Below are 16,431 nucleotides of genomic sequence, written 5' to 3'. Positions count from 1 at the left end.
TACACATACTGTACATAAATAAACTGACATATTACACATACTGCACATAAAGAAACAGACATATTACACATACGTAAATAAACTGACATATTACAATTACATAAATAAACTGACATATTACACATACATAAATAAACTGACATATTACACATACATAAATAAACTGACATATTACACATACATAAATAAACTGACATATTACACATACATAAATAAACTGACATATTACACATACATAAATAAACTGACATATTACACATACATAAATAAACTGACATATTACACATACATAAATAAACTGACATATTACACATACATAAATAAACTGACATATTACACATACATAAATAAACTGACATATTACACATACATAAAGAAATGGACATATTACACATACATAAAGGAACGGACATATTACACATACATAAATAAACTGACATATTACACATACATAAAGAAACGTACATATTACACATACATAAATAAACTGACATATTACACATACATAAATAAACTGACATATTACACATACATAAATAAACTGACATATTACACATACATAAAGAAATGGACATATTACACATACATAAAGGAACGGACATATTACACATACATAAATAAACTGACATATTACACATACATAAATAAACTGACATATTACACATACTGTACATAAATAAACTGACATATTACTCATACTGCACATAAAGAAACGGACATATTACACGTACATAAATAGACTGACATGTTACACATACTGTACATAAATAAACTGACATATTACACATACTGTACATAAAGAAACTGACATATTACACATACTGTACATAAATAAACTGACATATTACACATACTGTACATAAAGAAACTGACATATTACACATACATAAATAAACTGACATATTACACATACATAAAGAAACGGACATATTACACATACTGTAACACAAACACACACTAACACGCTAAAGCGCTCTCTTCTCCTGTTCTCCCACGTGACAGTGTCAGTCATGGACCAAGGTCAGAGCTACAACAGAGGTGACCCCCTCCCCCCTCTTTATTCTTCATCTCACATCACTCCCTTTACTTCTCTCTCCCTCTTAATCTCACTCTCTCACCTTGCTCCTTTCTTCTCTCTTTTCATTTCTCTCTCTCCCTCTCTCTCGCTCCCTCTTCCTTCTCTCATCCTCTCTCTCTCCCTTTCTCTCGCTCTCCATCTCACTACAACCCCCTCTTTCCAGTCTCCATCCCAGCTCACTGTGTTTGTGTGATTTGTTACTCCTGGCCCCCTGCCAACACACACACACACCCCAGCATGTGTTAGCCCCAGTCACAGTATTGTTCTGCTGACTGAGCAGCCCTGATGCATCCTTGGAGATGTCACGTTGCCAGGGTGGAGAGGCTTCTCTCACTGCCGTCCCTCCACAGTTTGGCCAATTTTGGCTTTCCTTTGCTGTCGCCTGCTGCCCGTGACATGTTATGGTTAATCCTCTCACTGCATTGCATTTGCATCCCACCTCCGAGTGTGTTGTTTCATTGTTACTCCATGTGACTGATGTTTCTACTGCTTTTAATGAGTTTGTCCTAGTTGACGTTGCTTTGTTGAGATTTGTTGTCTGAAGCTTTTCTTGAACTTGTCAGGATGGATATAACTTTTTAGTGCTTCTCACTTTGTTTTTTTTCATTTCCTTTGATGCGCATACTGTTTGTTTTTCCTTTCTTAGTTTCTCTTTAGTATTTTACAGTTGAATGCTTTATGAAACAGTCTTGTTAACATGTGGAAGTATATGTGATGTGTGTTTTACTTTGAATGATCCCATCGGTTAGTAACCGCTGATCTCTCGCCATGGCTTGGCTGTGACCCCTGACGTTCCCAGGCCTCGCTCCTGCATGTTGTGAAACCTTCAAACACAGCTAACATGTTCCCTGTACAGGATGTTCCCCGTGCTATGGTTGACATCTAACTGTGTTTTTGTTGTCTACAAACATGCCCGATGGACCTCTGCAGAGAGACTGTAGTGGTCCACTAACTGATGGACCTCTGCAGAGAGACTGTAGTGGTCCACTAACTGATGGACCTCTACAGAGAGACTGTAGTGGTCCACTAACATGCCCGATGGACCTCTACAGAGAGACTGTAGTGGTCCACTAACTGATGGACCTTCAGATTTGAACTGTCCATCGGGCATGTTGGCAGAGATTGTGTTTGCTAAATGTAATCTAACTGTCTCTCCCTCCTCTAGCGTATCACTGGGACACGTCTGACTGGATGCCCAACTCACGGCTACCCGACATCGAAGAGGTGCCCAGTTACGAGGTCAGCGGCCTAGGAGGCCACGGAGACATGGTTGCCTCAGCCTCCCGACTGGGGGGCAGCTCTCGCCTGGGGGGCAGCGCCCGGGAGCTGGAGTCAGACTACTACCTCGGGGGTTACGACATCGACAGTGACTTCCCCCCTCCCCATGAAGAGGAGTTTCTGACCCAGGACCAACTCCCTCCTCCCCTCCCCACTCCCTTGGAGGAGTACCAGGGGCACCCCTACGACACCCTTCCCACCACCCAGCCCGCCTCCAAGGAGAGCACCCTGAGTGGGAGTGGTAGTGGCAGCACCGGACACCACAGGTCTCCCCGCCCACACTTCCACCCCAGCCAATACCTGCCCCCACACCAGCTGCCCCTGGGGGAGGCGGGGCAAGGCGGGCCCGGGGGGGAGGAGTTCAGCACTTTTGTGGGTAGGGTGATCACGCCGGGAGGCGGGGACATGGAAGATAATGTGTCGCTGAATATGAGGTTGTCGGTGAACGCGTCATCGGCCTCGGACCTGTCGGCGCCCTGCGGCTTTGATGACTCAGAGGCGGGCGGTAGTGACTTTGACAGTATGGATGAGCTCCACCGGGGTGGGACACACACCGTAGAGATGCAGCAACAGACTGAGGTCTGAGGTCTGACTGGGCCCCACTGTGGGGTCAAGAGTACTGGCTAGGGGACGGGATGGGCAGGAGAGCAGAACAGAGACTGTTACAGTAGTGTGTCGAGCTGGAGTTATGAGAGATGGAGGTCCTTGCTCAGAGAGGAATGATTGGTGTATAATGGACACACTGCTAGCTAGTGGCTACGTTATCAAAACAGTACCCACCCTAACCCTTCAACCACTGCCATTGCAAACACTAACCTTAAATCAAATCCAATTGTATTGTATTGGTCACATACACATGGATAAACCACTTCACCCATTGCAGGCTTTATCCTTAAACTAGTTTCCCTCATTCCAAGCCACTACCCTTAACCACCACCCTTAAGAAACTACCCCTTAAGATAATGCCAAGCCGCATACAATGGAAAGCAATGTGTTTTGTCACATTAGTACCTATAGCTGGTTATGATCATAGCCACTACCCTAGCAGTGGCCCGTGTCAAGGTCAGCTGAGTGTTATACTCTTCCATAGCAGGAACATAAAGCCTACCAGATATGCTGAGTAGGAATGAAAACAAAAAAGTGAAAAAAATACAAACTTTTAAGAGACAACTCCAGAGAAAATGGATGAGCTAATCAATAAACAAAATGTTTGGGGGAAAATTAAAGGGACAATATTGTAATTGAATGGTTAGTACTGTGATATGGCCTTCTCTGTCATAGCGGATGTGATTGTTAGCTGCACGCTCCACACAGCTCCCCTGTCCCACCTCTCACTACACCTGCTCACCCACAGAGACCCAATGGACTTTCCCCTAACCACGATGCAATCCACTTGGGGGGAAACTCCCCCCTGTCAGATTTGTGTCTTTTTTCCCCCCTAGTTTTGTTATTTTATACAAATCCGCTCATACATAAGCTGTACAGAATTTGTGAAATAGTAAAAGGACCATAGTGGTGCAATTGAAATGGAAGAAGAAGATATTTTGTATTATTATCCAGTCTAAGAATGCTATTTGGATTGGTGTGGAATATGTTTAATATTACCCTTAGTCCAGAGACCTCCTCCCCGAAATCAGGCCTGTGAAGCCATGAGAGTTGAGCATTCCTTCTGTCCCACCACATGCTAAACTGCTATCCTGCCAAGTCGCTCATTTTGCTTTAATGATGATATGATCTTTATTGTTTTGCACTAGTATCTTTTGATGTTTTATGTTTTCATGATTATTACATGAAACATGCTATATTATTGAAATCCTCCAAAGGGCATGATGATAATATGTCAATTCTGGGCCTGTGAAATTAACATAATAAGCACTGAGGAATTTTTGTGTTTGTAATTGTCTTTTCACAAGTCCCTGATTTTTAAATAGACATTGAAAATTGGCAATTCACATTGAGTGTGCTTGAGCTATTACATTTCCCAGCATGCAGCTCAATGTCTTTTATTTGATTTCCTTCTTCCCATGTGTTTTGCACTGAGCAGGTTTCATAGAGTCACTCCAGAATTTCCCAAAGCCATAACAGCAATAGACTGACTGATAGATGAGAAGTAGGGTCCATGCACAATGCAAATGCATTCTGGGAAAATAATATAATAATGTAGCATCCCATACCAATCACAGCGGCTAGGCAGTGTTGCATCATGGGTCTTGTCAGTTGCAGTGTTACATTTTGGTTCTGTCTGCTTAAAAAATAAAATAAACAATGGATGAGTTTTGGACTTGTATTCTACACATCTGGACAGATAACAAAACAGCGTCGTATTGGACTTGGAGTTGTATTGGACTTGGAGTTGTATTGGACTTGGAGTTGTATTGGACTTGGAGTTGTATTGGAGTTGTATTGGACTTGGAGTTGTTTTGGACTTGGAGTTGTATTGGACTTGGAGTTGTATTGGACTTGGAGTTGTTTTGGACTTGGAGTTGTATTGGACTTGGAGTTGTTTTGGACTTGGAGTTGTATTGGACTTGGAGTTGTATTGGACTTGGAGTTGTATTGGACTTGGAGTTGTTTTGGACTTGGAGTTGTTTTGGACTTGGAGTTGTATTGGACTTGGAGTTGTTTTGGACTTGGAGTTGTATTGGACTTGGAGTTGTATTGGACTTGGAGTTGTATTGGACTTGGAGTTGTTTTGGAGTTGTATTGGACTTGGAGTTGTTTTGGACTTGGAGTTGTATTAGACTTGGAGTTGTATTAGACTTGGAGTTGTTTTGGACTTGGAGTTGTTTTGGACTTGGAGTTGTATTGGACTTGGAGTTGTTTTGGAATATAATATGCCTGATCCAGTCGGGCAAGATTGTTTTGTAAAAGATGTAAGTTTGTGTTAAAATCTTTGTACAGTGTACATAGATAGCTAGATTGTTTACATGCTGATTTTGTAGATATTGAATTGCAATCCTGACTGACTTTCTTTGAGTTTCTTGTGTTTGATGTGAATGTGGACCGTAAGAGACCATGATAAATGAATCATTTAATCTCAGCTCCCCTCCTCCGGTCGCATTTCAACTAAAGTATTTTTTTTCATTAACCTTTTGCTTTTAAAGATAAATAGCCTTTCAATAGACTAGGTGGAACTTCCACAGTATTACATGTACAAACCCTGCATTACATTACATCCCTGTGGTTTTTCTTTTATATCTTTCTCTGGTTTCTGTTCCTTTTTAATTATTTCAGGGAGTATTAAAATATATCTAATCTAACTGCAGCAATTGAGTTTACAAAATGAGTTATTTTTAACTGCTTTTTTGTTTCTTAAATCAATGCTGAAAATAAAAAAGGTTCTTGATCAAACCAAGTCTAAATTCTTCCTCAATGCAATGGAAAAAGTTTGCCTATGATGTTACAGAATGGACTAAACTTGATTAACTGTAACTTGTTTCCAAGGTAACTTGATATAATTACAGATTTATATGCAAGTATCACGTGTTGCTCTAAAGCCCTCGAACTCAACTCTGACCTCCAAGCCAATTCCACTGCATTTTTTCATTGTTCCCCTCTAATTAGTGACTGATCTTGACCTAAGAAATCAGGTGCAATGAATTATCAGGTAGAACAGAAAAGCAGCAGGCTCCAAACCTCATAGGGTAAGAGTTGAACACTGCTCTAAAGCATTGTTTCCCAACTCCGGTCCTCCAGTACCACCAACAACACATATTTCTGTTGTGGCCCCGGACAAGCACACCTGAATCTACTTGTCAACTAATCATCAAGTCCTTAACAAGCTGAATCAGGTGTTTTTGTCTGAGGCTATAACAAAAACGTGTGCTGTTGGGCGTACTGGAGGACCGGAGTTAGGAAACTATGCTCTAAAGTACCACACAAGTCATCAAGCAGACCCATAAAAACATTACACAGAGATACATCGGTACACAGTCCAGCACTACAACAAAAAAACATTTAGCAACCCAGTGGACCATAGCACTACATTATGAGTAGCTATAGAAACCATGTAAACAGTGGTACAAAGCGCTATATAATTCTGTAATAAACTGTACTATCCTGTAGAATACTATACTTCACACTGCAGTATACCTCAATCATGTAGTGCTTAAAATAGAATGTTGTAGTATACAGTACTGTAGAATACTGTAGTGCTTACTATAGAATGTTGTAGTTGTGGAACACTAGATGCCTAACTTGGCTTGACTAGCGTATAACAAAGGAAAATGCTAATTCCAGGAGATCCATGCGAACTGTCAAAGGCATAGTGTTGTATAGCAAGCGTGTGTGTGTGGTCTTTTTGGCAGTTACGCACACTGGTGTACACAATACAATAATACACGGTGGGAACCAATAGATAGAGTGGCCGACTGACGCGCACACACACACATCAGCTTGCATCAGGTGGAATGGCGCACTTATAACTCAAGTCCATGAAACCATGAGAGAGAGGAAGGCTGTGTGCAAAAGGTGATTGCGCAATACACATAAGATTGTCAATTGATGGTGGGTTTTTCAACAGTTGGAGACTGTAGAATACTACATTGCATACTAGTATCCCTTGATCATGTGTAGTATTTACTATAGAATTACATAGTAAACTGTAGAATACTACAGTAATGTCTGCAAAAACACTACAGTGAATACTATAGTATATAAATACCTCCATACCTCATGTGCGTATGTGTTTATGTGTGCGCGCACGCAAGGAGAGTGTGTGTGTGTGTGAGTGAGTCTGTGTTTATTAATAGCACATTAATGCAGTGGAAACCAGATAGGCCTGTTGTTTTCTCAATCTCATATTAATAGCTTAGAGTCACTAGAGACCTTTTCCCTCTGTCCCTCTCTCTCAAATGTTTTCTGTCTGTATGTCTGTCCCTCTCTCTCAAATGTTTTCTGTCTGTATGTCTGTCCCTCTCTTTCTCTCAAATGTTTTCTGTCTGTATGTCTGTCCCTCTCTCTCAAATGTTTTCTGTCTGTATGTCTGTCCCTCTCTTTCTCTCAATATTTTTCTGTCTGTCTCTCTCAGCTGTTGTCTCTCTCCTCATCCCTCTCTCTTTCCGTAGGCTATTTAGCTTTGTTATGCTAATTTCTCTTACATTTCTATTTTTCAGGGCTGCAATCGGTTTTAGAATAAGTTCCAATGTGTACAGTACATCTAGGCATACAGGGAAACAAGTAGGAGGAAATGTCCTTGATTATGGACTTCCTATCTAAACCCTCAATGCCCTGTCTTTGACCTTCAACCTTTGACCTCTAAGTTGAGGTCAGCTGTCAAACACTCTGCTGCACTCTCTGAAGTCTCCTCCCATCTACCTTTTCCTTTCATTCACCTTTATTCACCCAACAACTATTCCACTTTGTTCACTGTCACATCAGAACAAACTCCTGATGCATTATCAGCCTACAGGAACAACCATTTGGAGTTTTTGTTGTTTGAAATTAAAGTAAACAAATATGGAGACACACACAGTAGAGTAGTTTTCTTCTCCTTTTTGTTGAGCTTCAGAGACCTAGGGGTTTTGCTATCTTTTGCTGACTCATAAAAGAGCACTGACTGGGGTGAAGGACTGACTGAGGTGGAGGACTGACTGAGGTGGAGGACTGACTGAGGTGCAAAACTGACTGACTCCCTCTGGGTTGTCATTGGGTTTCTTCTCAGCTTCAGTGTTTGGCTTTTCTCGCTTTGCAAATCGATGATCTTATGACGTTGACTGACACTCCATGGTGTGTGTGAGGATGACCTTATGATGTTGACTGACAAGCCATGGTGTGTGTGAGGATGACCTTATGATGTTGACTGACAAGCCATGGTGTGTGTGAGGATGACCTTATGATGTTGACTGACACTCCATGGTGTGTGTGAGGATGACCTTATGATGTTGACTGACAAGCCATGGTGTGTGTGAGGATGACCTTATGATGTTGACTGACACTCCATGGTGTGTGTGAGGATGACCTTATGATGTTGACTGACAAGCCATGGTGTGTGTGAGGATGACCTTATGATGTTGACTGACAAGCCATGGTGTGTGTGAGGATGACCTTATGATGTTGACTGACAAGCCATGGTGTGTGTGAGGATGACCTTATGATGTTGACTGACACTCCATGGTGTGTGTGAGGATGACCTTATGATGTTGACTGACACTCCATGGTGTGTGTGAGGATGACCTTATGATGTTGACTGACACTCCATGGTGTGTGTGAGGATGACCTTATGATGTTGACTGACACTCCATGGTGTGTGTGAGGATGACCTTATGATGTTGACTGACAAGCCATGGTGTGTGTGTGAGGATGACCTTATGATGTTGACTGACAAGCCATGGTGTGTGTGAGGATGACCTTATGATGTTGACTGACACTCCATGGTGTGTGTGAGGATGACCTTATGATGTTGACTGACTAGCCATGGTGTGTGTGAGGATGACCTTATGACGCTGACCTGGTGTGTGTGTGTGTGTCTGTGTGTGTGTCCCTTCCTCTCTCTGTCAGTCTAGCAGTGGGTTACTTTGGTTTGTTAAGTTTAGATTTTTAGATTTACATGACGCATGATGTTTAAACAGCTTGCTGAGTGCTTTGGGGGTCTGACGATGTCAATCATTTCTACAGTAACTCAGCGCGCGTGTGTGTGTGTCCCTTCCTCTCTCTGTCAAGGTCGAGCAGTAAATGACTCTATCTTGATAAGTTTAGATTTTTAGATTTACATGACGCATGATGTTTAAACAGCGTCATTGGGGCGTCATTTCTACCGTAACTCACACATTCCTTTTCTAATCTGAAAGAGAACAATACCTTTTACTCAGATATGCTATGGAGTGGATGGTTATCCATCTGTTTCTGACTGTGTTTGCAGAAGTGTGGGTTATTACTAAAGAAGATGATACAACCTCAGGCCACAACAAATGGGATTGAATGTAGTCTGACAGTACCTATATGATATGCGTATTGTATTCACTCCCCTGGGAATGAAAATAAAGTGCATTAGGAAAGGATAAATGAGCACTGTTGTAGGTTGTTAATTTGAGCCAGTTTGCTACAGCAGGAAAATAATCCTGCAGCAACAGGAAATGTGAATTATAATTCATGGACATTTTAGTAGGGTTCGATACATTTTTCGGAAGGGAACATCAAGTCTGAAATGACTATGTGGAAATTAAAGACTTCAGAAGCATTTTCAAACCTCAAATACACAAGTTTTTAATTTCCTGCATTGCATAAAATGTATCCTGCAACAGGGTGATCACATTAAGATCCTACATCTGTACATCCCTATTTCCCAGCTCCAGGTGTGAGATCGGTGTGGGAATGCCGCCCCATACCGTTTCCATTCCCTATTCCAATCCCCTCACACTGCCAGGATATTGACAAGTTTAATCACATACACACATTTCTGCTCGTAAATAAAACAAGCACTCACAAGTGATGTAATTAGAATGAATTATGGGGAAGAGATTCAGATTAGCACCAGCATCATTACACATATTATATTTATAAACTCACTTTGTTACGCTCACCTAGATTAAGCTCAAATAACCTTGAGTTTTTACCCCTCTCTTCTCAGAAACACACAGATTCATTATATGGATATATATTATATTAAACATGTTGGTTTGATGGCTCTTTGTGTGAAGCCTGCGATGGCATGTGTTGCATGCATGACATGTCCATAGAGTGCAGTTAGAGGTCATGTTGAAGGAGTGAAAGGGAATTGAAGAGGAAGAAATTATGCTGCTCGTAGCCAATTCGAATGATCTCTACTAGGGTTGTTTGACTCTGGTTCTCAAGGGCCACAGAGTACTCGTTTGTGGAAAACTCCAAACTTCTTCAACCTTGACATGGAATGAGACAGAATTTGAACAGGTGTGTGAAATCTATGGCCTATCAATAACAATTATTGATCAATGACATGAGGAACTTAAAACCAGCAGGGACTGCATCCCTCGAAGGGCTGGAGCAGTACTCCTCGGATTTCAATTTAAGGATGTATTCTATCAAAAGTCGTACTCTCTCCAATTTCTCTGTTTGACAATAACATTATCTCTGCAGACTCCATTGCATTATATTCATCCACAAACTGCTCTCATTGAAAGATGTTTTCCTGGCCACATTTTGACGCTTCATTTCTGTCTGTTTGAAGAGAGCTCTTGAAGAGGAAACGCTGATGCAGAGAGATGATTGCTTTTGAAAACCTGAACTACATTTGCACGTTTAATGTGCATTGCAGTAGTGTGCTTACCACTTTCCATGCAGATTCATTGTGGCGTAGGTGATTACCTGAGAGACTCTTTTTGTTTCGCCCGAGTCTCTCTCTCTGCCAGACAAACAAAACAAGTGTTTATTCATCATCAACCCAGCAGTGTATTTTCCGGATACTGAGTTCACTCCCCTCTCAGTAAAAGTGTCTTAAACACTCCTTTCCCATCTAGATGAACCCATATAATGAGTGTTATATTGAGGGTGGAATTAGAAGCCGGTGTCCACATGAATAGTCTCTCTCTCTCCCTGCCTTATCGCCGGTCCAGACGGAGCCTAGCTACAGTATATGCAAAAGGAAAGCGGACGGTAAGCTTCTTAGAGGGATTTCTCACATCTGCACTGCCTCCTAAAAACAAATACAGAGGACAGAGTTTATAGACAAATTTAAAGGCCTGAGAAAACAGAATTTTATTTAGATTTTATTTCGAACAAGCATGGGATCGGTCCCAGAAACTCCACTACCTACACCCTGACCCTTTTACTCCCTCCCTGTCCGTGTCGAGTCAGCCAATCAAACGACTCAATGGTGTCCTTCACTTTACTGTATGGGCAAAGTGATGATCCACCACAAGTAAATTAAACTGGCGGCTTGCCATCCCCCAGCCTGGTGTGTGTGTGTGTGTGTGTGTGTGTGTGTGTGTGTGTGTTCACAATTGGAGCTACAGGGTCTGCAGGTTTTTGTTCCAGCCCAGCACTAACTCATCCGATTACAGTAACGGTGGACAGAAAATTACTCTCATCAACTGTTTGTGCCTGTAGCTCATCTGGACTATGCTTAATGACCATTATATAAAGGATGGGGGGAAAAAGGTTTGCAAGTTAATTTGTTGACGTAGTAGCATGTTGAGTACACCAGTCAGGGTTGGATAAGCACCTTTCATATGTAGATGTTACTTAAGCAGCCGTACTGTGTTTCTCCTTCTGTGGCCACCTCTGTGGCCATCTCTCCCAGGGCTGTTAGCTGTCATTACAGGTGCAGAAGACAGGAAAGGTGGCTCATTGACTTAAACGGTTTCCTCATTATTAATTTAGCATGTTGCTGAGCGGTTTGAAAGGAGAGTGGTGAGACACCTTCTCCATGGTTCTGGCCGGCAGTGTTTCACTCTATTAAACGCTGTCTGGGGGCATCATTTATTAACATGATCCATGAGATGGATGACGGGGGAGGGCGGAGGGGGAGGAAGGGAGAGGGAGGCAGGGAGAGGAGAGGGGGAGGTAATACTGGGCCGCCTGTCATCAGTGGTTAGTTCACTAAGAGCATGGAGACATGAACCCCCAACGGGAGAGCAGCAGGCTTTTATCCACCTGTCCTGCACGTCCCCGCTCCCTGCCTACTGTCAGGTGAGCCTGGGAGAGGATCACCACTTCACCCCCACCTGACCTCTGGGTCTACGTTCATGGATAAGGGGAGAAAGACTGATGAGTAGACGCTATGGACACTGGGGATCCTGAAGATGACTTCCTTTATAATGGGCTTCTAGGGTTAGCCTGAGGAGGGCATGTAATGTCCGGGGTTTTAGTTATCGCCGCCAAAAGACTGTTTGTTACAGAGTGTAATTTTTATAGATGCTTGGCATAATGGACCGCAGTCATTTGAGAGCCAACTCAACTCACTGTTGGCTGTGAAAATACTGCAGCTCAAACTTTCTCTCACCCTCTCCCTCCCTCCCCTCACCTCACAGCTCTGCATTCTCGAACACTTCAACAGACCTCCCTGTGTCTTATTGTAATAAAAACAGTTTAACAGCTCGGTCCTATAGCTCCTTCCACTTTTTCATGTCAGCCGGTTACTTCCTGGGGTCTGGTTAGATCCTGGGGTCTGGTTAGGTCCTGGGGTCTGGTTAGGTCCCATGTGGTCTGGTTAGGTCCTGGGGTCTGGTTACATCTGTCTGAAAAGCCCAGACATGTCATCAGGGTTGTCTCATTCAGTCTGACCTCCCGAGGTCCAGTAACACGCAAACACACTCACACACACCAGGCCTTTATGTAACACCATTCATACAGTGAGGCAAAAAAGTATTTAGTCAGCCACCAATTGTGCAAGTTCTCCCACTTAAAAAGATGAGAGAGGCCTGTCATTTTCATCATAGGTACACTTCAACTATGACAGACAAAATTAGGGGGAAAAAATCCAGAAAATCACATTGTAGGATTTTTAATGAATTTATTTGCAAATTATGGTGGAAAATAAGTATTTGGTCAATAACAAAAGTTTATCTCAATACTTTGTTATATACCCTTTGTTGGCAATGACAGAGGTCAAACGTTTTCTGTCTTCACAAGGTTTTCACACACTGTTGCTGGTATTTTGACCCATTCCTCCATGCCGATCTCCTCTAGAGCAGTGATGTTTTGGGGCTGTTGCTGGGCAACACAGACTTTCAACTCCCTCCAAAGATTTTCTGTGGGTTTGAGATCTGGAGACTGGCTAGGCCACTCCAGGACCTTGAAATGCTTCATACGAAGACACTCCTTCGTTGCCCAGGCGGTGTGTTTGGGATCATTGTCATGCTGAAATACCCAGCCACGTTTCATCTTCAATGCCCTTGCTGATGGAAGGAGGTTTTCACTTAAAATCTCACAATACATGGCCCCATTCATTCTTTCCTTTACACGGATCAGTCGCCCTGGTCCCTTTGAAGAAAACAGCCCCAAAGCATGATGTTTCCACCCCCATGCTTTACAGTAGGTATGGTGTTCTTTGGATGCAACTCAGCATTCTTTGTCCTCCAAACACGACGAGTTGAGTTTTTACCAAAAATTTATATTTTGGTTTCATCTGACCATATGACATTCTCCCAATCTTCTTCTGGATCATCCAAATGCTCTCTAGCAAACTTCAGACGGGCCTGGAAATGTACTGGCTTAAGCAGGGGGACACGTCTGGCACTGCAGGATTTGAGTCCCTGGTGTCGTAGTGTTTTACTGATGGTAGGCTTTGTTACTTTGGTCCCAGCTCTCTGCAGGTCATTCACTAGGTCCCCCCGTGTGGTTCTGGGATTTTTGTGATCATTTTGACCCCACGGGGTGAGATCTTGCGTGGAGCCCCAGATCGAGGGAGATTATCAGTGGTCTTGTATGTCTTCCATTTCCTAATAATTGCTGCCAGCTTTGATTTCTTCAAACCAAGCTGCTTACCTATTGCAGATTCAGTCTTCCTTTGAAAGCTCTTTGGTCTTGGCCATAGTGGAGTTTGGAGTGTGACTGTTTGAGGTTGTGGACAGGTGTCTTTTATACTGATAACAAGTTCAAACAGGTGCCATTAATACAGGTAACGAGTGGAGGACAGAGGAGCCTCTTAAAGAAGAAGTTACAGGTCTGTGAGAGACAGAAATATTGCTAATACTTATTTTCCACCATAATTTGCAAAGAAATTAATAAAAATTCCTACAATGTGATTTTCTGGATTTTTTTCTTCTAATTTTGTCTATCTATGATGGAAATTACAGGCCTCTCTCATCTTTTTAAGTGGGAGAACTTGCACAATTGGTGGCTGACTAAATACTTGTTTTTGCCCCACTGTATGTGCTTCCTTCTATAGCTGGGGGACACTCCAGGAGTGATAAGTATAACTTTTGTCCTAATCTGTTGTTGTCAAGTACTGTCTTTTTCCTAGCTAGGGCCAGCTAGTGCTGCCTGTCTTCCCAGTAGCATACTTGGTGTGTGAACTGCTTAAAAAAAATATATATAAAAATAACCTGGCAAGTTGGCCAAACTCTCATGATGCTGAGCCAATTGTGTGCCGCCCTATGGGACTCTCGATCACGGCCGGTTGTGACACAGCCTGGGAACGAACCAGAGTCGGTAGTGACGCTTCTAGCATTGCAATGCAGTGCCTTAGACCACTGCACCTCTATTGAGGCCAGGTTATGAACTGACTGCTCATATCTTGCAGATGACTGTTGACACATCAACCAGGATTAAAGGTCAGGGCAATTACGTTTGACTTCGTCTTTACTAGAGGCTGTTCGCCTACTAATCTCACTGCAACCCCCCTCCAGGTCTCTAATTATTTTATTTTTCTGTCTCTCCTCCAACCCTAGCCACTCAGCCGCTACCCAGATGGTCATGCACTGTTGCATTCTTCGCTCTCTCTCTCCCACTACTCTCTCCTCTTCTATCCTATCATCTCCTTTCCTTCTCCCTCCTATCTCCTGTTTCTTCCTCTTCGTCCCTACTCTCCTCCCTTTCCGCATCCTATGACTCGCACTGTCCCCTTTCCTCCCGGGTCGGCTCAGCCCTCCCCTCCATCTCCGTCACTGAGTGACTCATTGCGAGCTTACAGAACAGGGCTGCAGGCAACTGAGTGAAAATGGAGGAAAACTAAACTCCTTTCACTCCCCCCTCTCCATGTTTCTGCTGCTAAAGCCACTTTCCTTCACTCTAAATTTCAAGCTTCTGCCTTTAACCCTGGGAAACTATTTTCCACCTTCTCCTCCCTCCTTAATCGTCCACCATTGTCAACATCTTTGAAAAGAAGGTTGATGACATTCACTCCTCATTCACTCACCCACAACTACCCTACGCATTGGTCTCTTTTTCCCTTCACTCTACAAATGAAATCCTGCGACCAGTGATGTCCGGCCACCCGACAACCTACCCGCTCGCCCCCATCCCCTCCTCCCTTCTCCAGACCATTTCTGGAGACCTTCTCACTTCCCTCATCAACTCATCCTTGACCACAGGCTCCTTCCCCTCTGACTTCCAAATGGCCAGAGTCGCTCCCCTCGTCAAGAAATCAACACTCGACCCTTCTGATGTCAAAAACTACAGACCGGTATCCCTTCTTTCTTTACTTTCCAAAACACTTGCGCACCCTGTCTCCGATCAACTTTCTCGTTATCTCTTATACAACGATCTTCTTGACCCTAACCAGTTGGCCTTCAAGATGGGTCACTCAAATGAGACCGCTCTTCTCTGTGTCTGGCTCTCTACACTGCCAGAGCTGACTCTCTCTCCTCTGTGTCACGGAGGCTCCCTGCACTGCCAGAGCTGACTCTCTCTCCTCTGTGTCACGGAGGCTCTCTGCACTGCCAGAGCTGACTCTCTCTCCTCTGTGTCACGGAGGCTCTCTGCACTGCCAGAGCTGACTCTCTCTCTCTGTGTCACGGAGGCTCTCTGCACTGCCAGAGCTGATTCTCTCTCCTCTGTGTCACGGAGGCTCTCTGCACTGCCAGAGCTGATTCTCTCTCCTCTGTGTCACGGAGGCTCTCTGCACTGCCAGAGCTGATTCTCTCTCCTCTGTGTCACGGAGGCTCTCTGCACTGCCAGAGCTGATTCTCTCTCCTCTGTGTTACGGAGGCTGTCCTCACTGCCAACGCTGACCCTCTCTTCTCTGTTCTAATCCTCCTGAATCTCTCCGCTGCCTTCAACATCATGAACCAACAGATCCTCCTCTCCATCCTTTCCAGATTGCATCCTATCTGACAGGCTGCTCCTATCAGGTGACGTGTAGAGGATTGGTGTCTGCAACACGTACTCTCACTACTGGTGTCTCTCAGGGCTTGGTTATAAGCCCTCTCATCTTGTCTCCATACACCAAGTCACTCGGCTCTGTCATATCCTCACATCGTCTCTCCTATCACTGTAATGACGCTCAACTACTTTTGTCCTTGTCCTCTTCTGACACCCAGGTTGCGACACGCACTCTGCGTGCCTGGCAGATATCTCAGATTGGATGTCAGCCCACCACCTCAAGCTCAACCTTGACGGTGATGCTCTTCTTCCCGGGGAAGGCCTGCCCGCTCCAAGACCTCTTCATCACGGTTGACAACTCCACTGTGTTCCCCTCCCAAAGTGCAAAGAACCTTGCC

General features: G+C 43.6%; 1 protein-coding gene across 1 annotated transcript in view; it reads left to right on the top strand.

The window, feature by feature from the left end:
• Nucleotides 1-5,701, top strand: part of LOC115118397 (protocadherin Fat 3-like) — a 131,560-nt gene extending 125,859 nt beyond the window's left edge. The window contains exon 28 of the mRNA XM_065024051.1: nt 2,244-5,701. Within this exon, the coding sequence (XP_064880123.1) occupies nt 2,244-2,941 (698 nt within the window). The 3' untranslated portion in view covers nt 2,942-5,701. The remainder of the gene's footprint in view (nt 1-2,243) is intronic.
• Nucleotides 5,702-16,431: the final 10,730 nt, after the last annotated feature.

This window comes from Oncorhynchus nerka, linkage group LG11 (genome assembly GCF_034236695.1).
Source record: "Oncorhynchus nerka isolate Pitt River linkage group LG11, Oner_Uvic_2.0, whole genome shotgun sequence".
Classification (NCBI taxonomy): domain Eukaryota; kingdom Metazoa; phylum Chordata; class Actinopteri; order Salmoniformes; family Salmonidae; genus Oncorhynchus; species Oncorhynchus nerka.
This window is presented reverse-complemented; position numbering and strand designations above follow the sequence as displayed.